This window comes from Lissotriton vulgaris, chromosome 7, assembly GCF_964263255.1.
Source record: "Lissotriton vulgaris chromosome 7, aLisVul1.2, whole genome shotgun sequence".
Taxonomy (NCBI): Eukaryota; Metazoa; Chordata; class Amphibia; order Caudata; family Salamandridae; genus Lissotriton; species Lissotriton vulgaris.
The window spans coordinates 600,142,447-600,155,119 of record NC_141695.1 but is presented as its reverse complement, the minus strand read 5'-3'; the positions used below and the strand labels follow the sequence as shown (position 1 = coordinate 600,155,119).

Genomic DNA, 12,673 nt, shown 5'->3' with positions numbered 1-12,673 from the left:
ACCTCCGTCTAGAAAAGAAAATCAAGCAAAAATGCAACAGGGTAACACACTGAATAATAGCAAACTATGCCTCCCCAAAAAAACACAATAATTCGTCACTCACCACACACTTGCCATTCACCACACGTGAAGAAAAAACTTGCACGGGCACTCACCACCCCAAAACCATGACCTTAAAACAAATTGCGCGAAGCACACACACATCATCCACGGGCGCTCACTACCCCAAAACACAGGAGCCCAAAACGCACAAGGCACACACCATGTCAAAGTAAGCAGCTAAAACCACTACAGATTCAGCATCAACCCTACACGAACCACGAGACAAACATCACAATGACCAGCATAGTAATGCAAGAGAAAGTCTCGTGCTCCGGTGAGCGGTCTCTCACCCGAGGCTGCCAAAGACATGGTAATTGCAATCCTCCAAAACAGCATCTGTAAAGTTCAAGGTATGTTTTGTCCATAAGCCAGACGAAAACGACCAAATCCCAAAGTTCGCAATGTCTCCCAAAGACAGCTTTAACGTAATCAGGTAGAACAGTTATTGTCAGATAAACCTTCCCTCACCGATCTTAAAATCATGTGGCCAAAAGTCTTGTATCCTCCTAGGGGATCGTTCCCATGGTGACGATCCAAACGAGGACTCTGTGCATTAATCTTAAGCAAAGCGACGTCATCTGTAAAATGGTGGCACGCACACTACGTGGCATCGGGTGGCTCACAGCACACCTGTGCTTTAAAGCGTGAGGATGCAGCATCTCCCACGATGTCATAAAGAGCTCCTCACAGGTAGGATTCAAGCGTTTCACGCGCATCTCTTTTAAAAATGTATCACTGTTAAACATTAACATCCCTCGTCGCCAAAAATGTTGTAAATAGAAGCCTGGAGCCGGGTATAATTTAGGTTGTTTTATTCAAGATAGATTTCAGGTCATGTCTTCAAGATTGTAATAATAAAAGACCCACCAGGAGTGACCTGCTTGTCACTCAGCCTGCCTGGTTCCAACTGCCAGTTGTCACCAGGCTAAGCCCCAAACACTCCATGATGTCACCAAAGGTTCTAGTGGTGACATCATGTCAATGACAATGAAATCCCACAGGTAGAAAAGAGACAGGCTAAATACAACATAAACATCAAAAAGAGTGGGACTCTAGGAAGAGCCCTGTGGGACCCCACATGGAAGGACAAAGGAAGGAGAATCATAGCTGCCCAAGGCTACTGATTGTATACTTCCAGATGGATATGTCGGATATGCTCTTTAATGAGGACCAATTCAACATTTTGAGAAGAACAGTCTCTGCTGTGTTGCCCCATTGGAGCGCCCACTCACAACGTATTAAAGGTTTTTTTCCAATTACAGATGATCAGGCAAGAGGTTTTCCAGATTCCACTGAACACATGTAAATCAAATGAGAAACTGCATTCTTATGGCAATGTCCAAAGCAAGAGAGTTAACTGGTGCTTTTCAATTCATAGGGAAAACCTTAATTTCATTTGGAACTTGGAAGGCTCAATGTGGTGGAGTCTGGGCAGCTTGTCCTACATAGGAATTGGGGTATTGTCATTCATAGCAAAGAGGGATTTTGTCACATACACTTAATGGCAAAGTCAAAAAGCCAAGGCTGTTTGACTGAAGCAATGCAACCTAGTGCATAATCCCTGGGGGTGAGAAACAGATAATACTCCTCCTCCCAAGGAAGATTCAAATGAACAGTCACTGTTTGCATCGAAATGTCAGACCAGGAAAAACAAAAGTTTAGTGAGAAAAAATATGCTGAAGCATTGGAACACATGGATGCTGTTTGTTACCTGGCTATCTGAAGCATCATAACCGTGTTCTCGCCTTCGTAGGTGCACGCTGGGGTGAAGTTTGCATAGATATCAGGCAGCCCACTACAGCGGGAATAGCCGTGCCCACCACATGCCATCCTGCACTCTTCGATCCCAGCACTGGCAATCCAGCTAGTGAAAGCTTTCAGACCAGCAGACAGTGCATGGAGCTAACGGTACAAGGAGAGAAAGAGTGAAATGTCAAAAACCTACCTAAATTCTTTCTTTTAGGTAAAATGTGCACCTGTGGTTAACCCTAGCACTGTCTAGCCTTTTCCAGGCCATGATGAATAGCACATCTCTACCCTGAGTCAGTTATGTCCCCAGCAACATCTAGTCTTCTCATCAAGCTCCAGGCACTGAGAACTAACTAGGTGCGGCAGCATCCAACCACTTGTCGAATGAAATGGGCAGTCTCTGAACAGTGTTAAGAGTGTGAGGTTACACTAAACTTAACATGGCACTTCTGTGGCTCTCGAATTAAAACACACAATGGTTTATTTATGTTTTTAAAGGGATATCGACTTTCCAAAATGTCCGCGAAATTTGCCCTCATCATTCCATACCTACAGATCTAAAAATGCCTCTTCTAAATAGCACACCAACACCTAACCACAAAGATCGAATGCTAGATAGCATATAATCCCCTACCCTTCCCCATGCCACTTCCCACTGCTTGATGAGACGATTCCCTCGATGCATTAACATGGATATCTTCAACTTTGCTCACAAGACTCTCAGATCAGCAGTGCAGGACCCACCACTTCAAGCCTTACACCTAATTCCCCAGCACAGACTGTTACAATCGGGCTGCTGACTCAGACCGACATACCCTGTAACTGTTTCCGGTCAGCCTACACCATAAACCATTAAGGATGGCTAGAGCTTACCTTTGAAATACACTACTTTGTCAACAGCAAGCAATTCCTAGGTGTTTTGCCTTGAGGATAATGATGCGTTTGCAAGTTTATAATCCTTATTAAAGTTAATAGGCAACTGGCTGAGAACTTATTGGAGTCAACAGTTGTAGCTATGCACCTATTTATTGGGATGAAAGAGTGAAGATTTTAATCTCAGTTTAAGGGAATGTTTTTATTTGTTGGCATATGAAGTTGATTAGTTACTTTTAAACACCATAACCAGTGGCCAGATTCCAACTTTTTTGCTCTTTATAGAAAATTAAAGGACACACCAAACCATTACCTGGAACCTTCACAATGTATTTGTTCAAGAACACGGAGTGTCCAACACGCGGTTTCTTCTACACACCAGAATCTCTTGCTACATACGTACCACTTGGGCCCTAGGGAGGATAGAACCGGCAACACACGCACTACTTACTATGCAATTTTTGATGGGAAATGGGCAACATTTAATGAAATGGCTATACAAAGGGATCCGCACACTGGCAGCGATACCACTACAACCCCTTCTTAACAAATGGGATATTGATGTGGGCTGAGCACTCAGTGACAAAGAATGGAGCGTAATACTAGAATACCCTAGAAAGGTATCGAGAAACCCGAAATGTAAGGTTATACAACTCATGCTACTACATAGGGCCTACCTGACCCCACGTAAACTGAGTATTATATTCCAGGACGCATTGGAAGGGTGCACGCGCTGTCAATCACCAGCAGCGGGTTTCCTACATATGGTGTGGAGTTGCCTCCGATTACGACACTACTGGGTAACAGTTTGTGAGATATTAACAGATATGTTGTGCGAAATAACGACCGGATGGAATACTGCCTGTTAGGACTAGGTCCAAGGAAAGAAAGGTAGCCCAATCACCAAATTCAGTAACCTTGCATTTATATTAGCGAAATGTAACATTACCATGAAATGGAAAGCTGGCAGGCCGCCATCACTGCAGGATTGGCACGCTGAGATGTGAGGTGGGGAAGGGCGGAGAGTGCTGAAATTAAAAAGGAGGAACAAAGGGGCTTTGCAAGAAACCCATCTCCATGGAATGGAATATGTTATTGGAAGAATTTATTGCTATAGACATACCAGCGTATTGACAGAATTTGTATGTGTCCCCTCTTCCTCCCCTTTCCCCTATTGCGTGTTTTTTCTTGGCAGCTGAGATAAATAATTTGAGCTACAGTACAGCCTTATAATATAATGAAGGATGATGCCAAGGTATACACTGTTGAACGTTTGAGTCTTTGATACATTGGGTTGGAATGCCTAACTGGTTGAATTTTTGCTGAGTCTACTGGCGTGGGAGGTGGGTGGGTATGTAATTGAGTTTACATTAATTTTTCTATATCACAACATGTAACTAGTGGAAATGTGATTTCCGAAAATTGCTCATCTGCTCGAGATATATAGTTACAGAATTAAACGAATAGAGATCATACCGAACAGCACTCAAAAAGTAGTGTGAAGGTGTGATTAATATTGTGTGTTATAAACAGGCTATTGTATGGTTCACACCTTAAATTACCACTCGAGGATACGCTGATAATATTGCTTATTACGTAATATGTAATGTTAGAATGTGAATGTAATGACTAATATCTTCTGCACTACGATGTGATGGCAATCTTCAATAAAAAATATGTAAAAACAAAAACCAAAAAAAACATTAACTGGAACTTGCTGCTGCCTCAACCATACCCTGCCACTCCCTTTTGCAATCACAAGTTATAGCCTCCCTCCCCTAGCCCAGACCCCTTCTTCACACCCTCTCCTTCCCACTATGATGGGTTTACCATGACCTATTAGGGAATAATCCACCCCAACACAATACTGGCTAGCGTCTTCCTTCCATCATTACCATTTACCTCATATAGCTTGTTGAGGCACCCCGTCTATCAGCTCTAAACCACAGCCTCTCCTGCTAACCATCATGGCATTACCTTGCAGTGGTGCCTCCCACCTTACACTCTTTTTATCACCTTAGCAAGGTTGCCTTAGGCCGATTAGTGATCTACATACATCTCTCCTCCCAGATCTTTCAAATTACTTTCGGAACTCATTAAGGCACCACCCCTCTGCTGATTCCGCAGGCCACTGAAAAGTTACCTGGGGCAGCTCAATGAGTTGTTTTGCACAATTCTACTTTCCATATTTCTCTACTATCAGATCAAAAGTACCTGAAGCAGCTTCCAGATATCTCCCCGACAGCTCTCTCCAGCTCTTGCGGTCTAAACTCAGGCATCACCCAGTGCACCATCAACCTCCCCACACTACACATCTGTGAGCCTTCCCTGTATCACACCAATACCTCTGGTAGTTCATTGAGGTCCCCTTGGTTGATGTCTCCTGTGATGCGGTGATATGTATGTTTCATGTAGTCCCACACAAACCAGAAGGCATATGCAGTGGCCAGCAAAGGAAAGAGCTTGTACTGCTGGGTCTGATAGTCCAGGATCTGGGGCTCAGGCTCCCTGTGGGTCAAAAGAAAAGGAGAAAAATAGGAATTGTGATGAACAATGTAGCTCAGATTTTGTGATTGCCTTGTAAGCAAAGAGGACCCCAGGATGCAGGATTTAAGAATAAGGGTTTGAACTAGAGTTCAGCAGAGGAGTTACTCCATCACAAACGCGACAAATATTATCCTGTGTGCTGTATTATAAGTGGCAGTAGATAAAATGCATTTGTAATATGATCAACAACATATCCTATCAGGCCCTAAGTGAGCAATTTCAGTTTTACATATTTGGTACCCTTAATAGATTCACATGCTTTCCATTAGTTTTCATTGTCAGAGAAATCCCTGGTAAAATGTTCTACACAATAGAATTAGCTTGTCCACCTTAGAGTTTGGTTCTGCATTGCAGCGAATGAGGCCCATGTACCTGTGAATTTAACAGTAGTGGTGTAGAAGGAAAGTAAACATGTAGCTTCACATGGGAGGAGAGAGGGTCGATTGTCAATATAGAAAATACCAACAATTGCGAACTGTAGTCACAGGTAATCTCCAGCATTGGATTGTGCACAGATTCATATCTTTTGATCCATCTGGCATTCTGCCATATTACATTTAATTTTCATTACATGTCCAACTGAGGTATTCCTAGAAAGAGTGTTGCTGTAATCGTCATGCCTCTGGTGAAATGTCTGTACATTATTAAGCAAACAAACTATTCTCTTTTTTAATACCAGAAAGCCACACACTGGAGTGTTAAGATCAATTGACCCTGTCATCTGCTGGGGGGCGGGGCCAAGCAACCCTGCCTTTTATAAAGGAAGGTGGTGTTATACACAATGTGGAGACTTTCACCACAGGGGACTGGAGCAGGTGTGGCCTACAAGGGTGGGATATTGTCTTTGATATTCCATGGTGGGAGTGGACTGGCACTGGGAGGCTCTTGAACAGAGAGCTCAGTGTAACTCAAGCCTGTCATTTTTATTTGTTTCTAGCACATACAGCCTGGGACACTTTTTGCAAAAAAGTGCTCAACTGAAGGAGGAATTCTGCCATCGTTGAAAAATGGAAAGGATGAGAATGCACAGGATAGCCAACTTGATTTGCTTTTGAATATTTGCCAAGCGCAGCTGGGTTTACAACATAAACCCAACTGCAACACTTCAAAAGGCATGGTGCAGACCAGTACAGGAGAAGATTGAAGACGGACAGATGTATGCCGGAGGAATCCCCATCTGCACAATGTAGGCCTTAGGCGAGGCGTATCCTACTTCATTCTGAATCCCATGAACTGCAAGGCTGCTCTGGCCCTAAGGGTGAAGGGAACTAGGACCCGACCAGAGAAGCATGAATGCTGTTTGGAACATCTTCACTGAGGCAGAAATGTATGGAAGATCATAGGAAAAGAGAAGAAAAACAGCAGGACCAGTGGGGAGAAGCGCGTTTCTTATTTGAACGCTTGTCGTCTGATCTCCAAGGAACATTCCCTGGATGTTTTGGAACTTGTGGAGCATCCGCGACCTGGACCTTTATTGATTGACCACTTTCAGAAACAGGAAGCCTGTTGCAAGCAAAACCGTGATTTTAAAGGGCAACACTCCCTCAAAAAGACTCTATTTTGAAACCATTTCTTGGCTTCAATGCCTCAAATGCACTGCTACCCCTTGTTAGCCCTTTTTGAGGATCACAGTAAGTGCTTTGGTGTGTTTAAATACTTAATACCAGATAGTGTCTTTGTTGCAAAAAGTGTTGCAATTAGTTTTTTTTCTTAAAGTCATATTTTGTTTCTTAGGGTCATATGGTACGCTACGGAACTCTCAGACTCTGATGAGTGTTCTACTCACGCTAGTATGATATAACTACTCTCCATCACTGTGACTTGAATGAAGACTTTGTATCAACTGAGATTGGACGTTCTCTTAGGAGTGACAGAAACCGTTAATGTACAAATGGAAGCGAATCCTCCCTCACTGATGGTGGCATGTTTCATGATCAGGGTTGCTCTATCATGAGAACCAATCCTGGTGCTCCTCAGGCTCCATGTGATCTTTTGGAGATCTTTTTGTTGTTTTAAGTTGTTATGCACATAATGGGATAACTAGAGTCTAGAACGGAATGCATTAATATTGTGTCAGGTTAAAGACTGTCAGTGTGTACGCTTATTCAAGTAATACAAAAAAAACTACGCTGCACAGGATTAAACGCAAATCCTAAGCATGAGGATGTTGACACTATTACTCCTGACTGGTCAACAATTTTTGCCTGTCTAGTGAACTCAGCCTTCGGTGGTCTTTAATCAGGACCTATCTGATGACCTTACAATGGGTACTTTATTTAGGTCCTCTATGGTGTTAGTAGCTAAAGATTCCATCTTACAGCCTTGTGTTTGTTATAATCAATGGTATTCTGCAGGGGAAAAGACACAAACTCAACAGGACATTAATTATTTCTTTAGATCATGGCACCGTATGTCCATATTTCTACCACCAGAAAAGCAACACCCAAAGCAGTACACTGCAAGTAAACATATACAATCGAATTGTATGAAAGCTGCTTCGCTATATCTAAACAGCAACAGTTTCCCAGGTACTGGTAGGAAGAGCACAGCTCCTACCCTCTGCAATACAGTGCAAGATGCAGTGGAACAGAACACTGAAACAACTACGTTTAGACTGACATAGGTTAGCCACGTGCCACGAGCGGAACCCAGCGTTTCCATCGCCACCCAGATGCTGCCCATACTAGAACAGATGATCCCCACACCCTCAGCTTGGAAATGAATAACTCAACTGTACGCTTGAGTGCAGCAGCACTCACCTAAGACAGCGCTGCGCGCAAAGTCCCGCTGAGAAACAAACCTAGGATCAGAATTCACAGGGGCGCACTGGGATTTCTGCTGAGGAAAATTAGACGGACTGTCCCCAAACTACAGGCATAGGCTGATACACTTCCACTTCTTACACCGCCTTTATCGTACCCCGCTGCAGCTACACTGACTAGTGCTAACGGACACCGAGAACTGTCCCAGGTGTGGTGCCCCTGGGTGGACTTCCTTCACCTGGCATGGGCCTGCCCAGAGATTGCGAGGTATTGGTCTGGGTGTTTGCGGTCATCCAGGCCATGGTAGAGTTTTGTCTGGAGGGTGCACCGATGCTTGGCCTCCTAGGGTACATAAAAAAGGTGCTGCCTGATAAGCGCAGATCGGTGGCCACGCTCCTGCTTCCGGCAAATCCCAGAGTAGCTATGGAATGGGGCAGACGACGTACACCAAGGGAGGGGGGGGGGGATTGGCTCCTGGATGGGGTCTACTGCAGTGACCAACTTTCGCATTATTGGGATTTAATGCCACCGTAGTCCCGCCCTAGAGACATCTGGGCACCCCTGCAAGAATACTTAAACACCAGAGAGGATCAAAGAGCACCTTCTTCACATAGGGGTCCCCGAACCACATGAGACAAGCCAATCCAGACATAAGCCCCCCTCAGCAAGCGGCCTGATCTTTTGCATGCCAGAATCGGACCAGGCACAATGGAAAGTTAATGTCCAAATAATAAACACGGGAGCAGTTTCAGATATTACTTTAACGAAAGTAGAAAGATGTCACCACCAGGTTCAGAATTTGCAAAATTGATAAGGCGACCCAGTGGGACATAAATATGACGGACTTATGGAACACAATGAAAGCCTTTCCCGCTTCCCTGTTTCCATTTTCATTTGTCTCGCCTGCTTCATGGGGTGCCATTTGTTTTCGTTTCTTTTACTTCTTCAGTGTATATTACAGTTATGGGGCCTTTAGGTATACTGACTATTTAATCTGTCCAAGCCGCAATGGGAATGATAAGGCCCTGATGTATTTTATATGATTGTTCATAAAGAAAATTCATAGTTAGAAAAAAAAGATTCCCTTCACCCTGAAGACCCTGAAGAGCAATTTCAACAGGAGTTGATACGCAAGTGAACCATCCAATGACACAATGATTGGGGAGTAGTTATACTATACTAGTCTGAGTTTGCCACCCATTAGATCCTGATAGTTCTGTAGTATGTAGCATTTTGGGAGAAAAACTTATTGGGCACATTAACGTTTCCTTTCATTGCCTTTTTGTATTATAACACCATATGGTACCTACATCCCATTAGCTTAACATCTGTAGCCTTCAAATCTATAAACTGTTTTCTTTTAACTACTTCTGGTTTGGAAATAATATAAGTATTTCTTAACTGTAATGTTTTGGTTTTGCTGTTCATGTGTTCCATGTATGACTTGCTGCTTTTGCCAAGGTACTATCGGTAAGCTCAGTATTGCTTCCAGAAACAAGTATACTTCAAGGCACTAGATGTGAGAGCTCAGCCACATATTGAGACTGAGGCCTCTCATCCCAGTGGTCTAACATTCTGGTTCCCTTCAGTTGGGCTATGCAATCTTTTGAGACTAAGTGTAACATAACAGTGGTGATGGAAATACAACTGGAAGAAGGCCCGATCATCCACCTGCATTTAAAACAGGCAGGCCATAGTCTTGGTGGGGAGGGAACTCCTTCTTTGTTGTGACGGAGTTACCTCGCCGCCAAGATATAAATCTGGCACAAAGTTTTGGCCAGGCCATGTATTGTTTTGATTTTTGGGTTATCAAGGTTTTCTTAATTATTGTCAAGGGTGCTTAGCTTCATGAGTGTGTTATCAATAGAAGAGTCCTAAATAATTATTTGGTTGGTGTTAGAAATGATTGGGAAGTCATCAATGCACGAGTGGTGGGTGATGGGCAAGGCTTTTCAGTTGATGATGACAACAGGATGAGACAGGTGCCAAAGAGCATAGACTATGTTGTAGAGGTACAAGAGACTTTAGCATCTTTTTGTCATTGATAAGTAAGACCATTTTTTAGTCAGTGGGAGAGGGAATGATTTTCACAGAGGAAGTATGGGTTAGTCATGGTAATCAACAGGCTGACATGGTTGTGCCATTGTTTGATGCAGAAGATGCAGAAGTAGTAAAATCATTTCTGACAGACCTGATAGAGTGTTCCCCAAAGGAAGCAGCCTCTATCAGGGCATAGCGAGCCAAATCTACTCTCTTATCCTTCAATATTTTAGCTCAAAAGAATTGGTTATTCTTGCAATCCTAGGTTCATACTTGAGATGCAATCTAAATATGTGTTATCTCCTTAGATATTTTTCAGGAACACTTTGAGAGGACTTTGGGAATGTCTTCTCAGCCTTGACAGGAAGCTCAGCCATGGCTAGAAGTTACTTAAAGAGTAGAGAAAGGCTACAAATGCCCTTTGCCTGATAGGTAAAATGCTGTATCACTTCCCATCCTCAAATACTTATAAATTGTTGAAGATCCTGAAATGTGTATTCCTTTTACAGGAGGTGGAAAATTTGAGCCATGCTGGACTCCAGGAAATGACTTGGCCATAGTGCAGACACGTATACTGAGGTGAATAAGCTAAAAACATTATTGTACTGAGAGTTTTAATACTAAGGGCATTCCAAGTATAATAGCAGAGAATGATTCAAAGCAAGCAAGTCTATGAAAGATTCACAGGTAGAGAAATGCAGAATATCTTGTTTTCAGACCAAATCCTCACGAGTTGGTGAGGTTTTCAATGTATCTTTTATCTGCTGTGTCTTACCTAAAAGCAGTGGGTGGTTGAGCAATACACTACATAAAAACAGTTTCCTCCTTACCCAGGCTTCAACTCAGACTGGTGTCTCACAGCACTGTATCGGATTGCGATGGTGCATGCTCTGGACAGGCTGTAGGCGGCCGCTCTGACAGTGATGGAGCGCATGAACACCATGGTGCCGTACGTCAATTTATCGTTCACCGGCTTTACATATGTTCCATTGGGCTCCACCTGAAGAAAGGCAACAAATATCTATCCAGAGGATCCAATATGGTAACTGGCAAATCTTGCAGCTACTAATAAGCAACAAGATGGCAGACTCATCAATAGGGTGGTGGGCCAATGGAGGAAAGCAGTCAGACTGGCTATGAAAGCAATGCCACAAGAGGACTGTTGCAGCAACATCACCAAGGGAACTAGCGGCAACAGTAGCATTTGGGTAAAAAGCCTTATAAACATACCTGATGCTGTGTTTGACAGCACACGCTTTCCTTACCTGGGCATACTTCATTAGCATGTTCTCCCGAGGGATGCGAACGTTGTCCAGTTTCAAAAAGCCATTATCACTGTCCTCAAAGCCAAACTTAGGCCCGATGTCCCCCACAGTCACACCTGTATCAAAATTACCATCAATCAGACCTTTGCAAGGGAGTATTATTTTATCATTTGTTAAGTGTAAACATTCACCTGAAGGTACTTTGGTGCCCAGTTCTACTACAAAAGTTCCTCACTAAAGAATGTTATGCCAAGAATCACATTAAAAGGTAGAAAGAGTCAGTCTTCAAAAATGTACTAAAATTGAACAAAACTTGTTCCACACATTGTTTGATTGGCATACTATTCCTCAATTTTGCTGCATGCATTGAACACGTTCTGACACCAACATAGTTTTATGAAATGTAGAAATAGCAAGTACATAGACCTTTTCAAATCTTCAAATCCTTGCTCTGTAAAAAGTGATTCTCTTGAACATAGGGTTTGTGCTATGGCAATAAAGTGATTTGCGTACCAGAGAGAGGAACTTAAATGCTATCCATTGCTTACTGCAAGCCAGTGGCGTTTGACAGAGCTGGAGATACTGAAAAATCTTTTTTTTTAATTATACATTTGCATATCTGTGGCATTTTGGGTAAGTTGTAATGTATTCATTGATTTCTCAGGAAGATCCAGGTAGACTGTGTTGCAGTAGTCCAACCTGCCAGAAATAAAAGCATTCACGATCTGGATTCTTTTGTAGTATAGAAAATAGATGGATGGTGTAGGACTTGGCCCTTTTCCCAAAATATTTTCGCTCTTTATTCCTTTAATTTAGGGTGCCCCCTATTGTAACAAAAGGGTGTAGGCCTTGTGTAGTGGAGATGCCCTGCGTAATGTTAAACTAATGTTAAGGTGCAGGTGCCCTCTTCCCCTAACATGGCTGCCACTGACCCCTGCTACTGCAGAACAGTCTTTGTGGGCACATTCTAGTAGCCAGGAGCTGGCTGGAACCCTCAAAAAATGTATCTATACCAGCCAGCCATAGTTAGAATGGTGGAACCTCCTAGAACCTCCTGGAACCTTCTGGAACAGGTGAGGTGACACCAACTGCCACTGCCAACTGTCAACTGGCACTATATAAGGAAAGGGAGGGAAACTTTCCTGTCAGATTGAGGGAGCACAGGCCTGGGGAGGAACCTACGCAGGAGTTCTAGGCAGTGGGGCCTAGACAGGGACCTATGACACTGGGAGTGACAGGGCTTAGGTGCTGCCTTCCAAGTGTTGAGGGATCCTGAACTTGCCCCCTGATCTGGCCCGGCGGGAGGGTAACCCAGGGGCCACTTGAAGGGTCCAG

At 43.4% G+C, this 12,673-nt stretch overlaps 1 protein-coding gene across 1 annotated transcript in view; it reads right to left on the bottom strand.

Moving 5' to 3' along the window:
* The window catches only part of LOC147702089 (peroxisomal acyl-coenzyme A oxidase 1-like), a 213,787-nt gene that overhangs the window by 72,155 nt on the left and 128,959 nt on the right, over positions 1–12,673 (bottom strand). Inside the window, exons 6-9 of the mRNA XM_086930718.1 lie at positions 11,339–11,454; positions 10,904–11,073; positions 5,070–5,232; positions 1,814–2,004 (exon numbers count right to left, since the gene is read on the bottom strand). Of these exons, the coding sequence (XP_086786844.1) occupies positions 1,814–2,004; positions 5,070–5,232; positions 10,904–11,073; positions 11,339–11,454 (640 nt within the window). The remainder of the gene's footprint in view (positions 1–1,813; positions 2,005–5,069; positions 5,233–10,903; positions 11,074–11,338; positions 11,455–12,673) is intronic.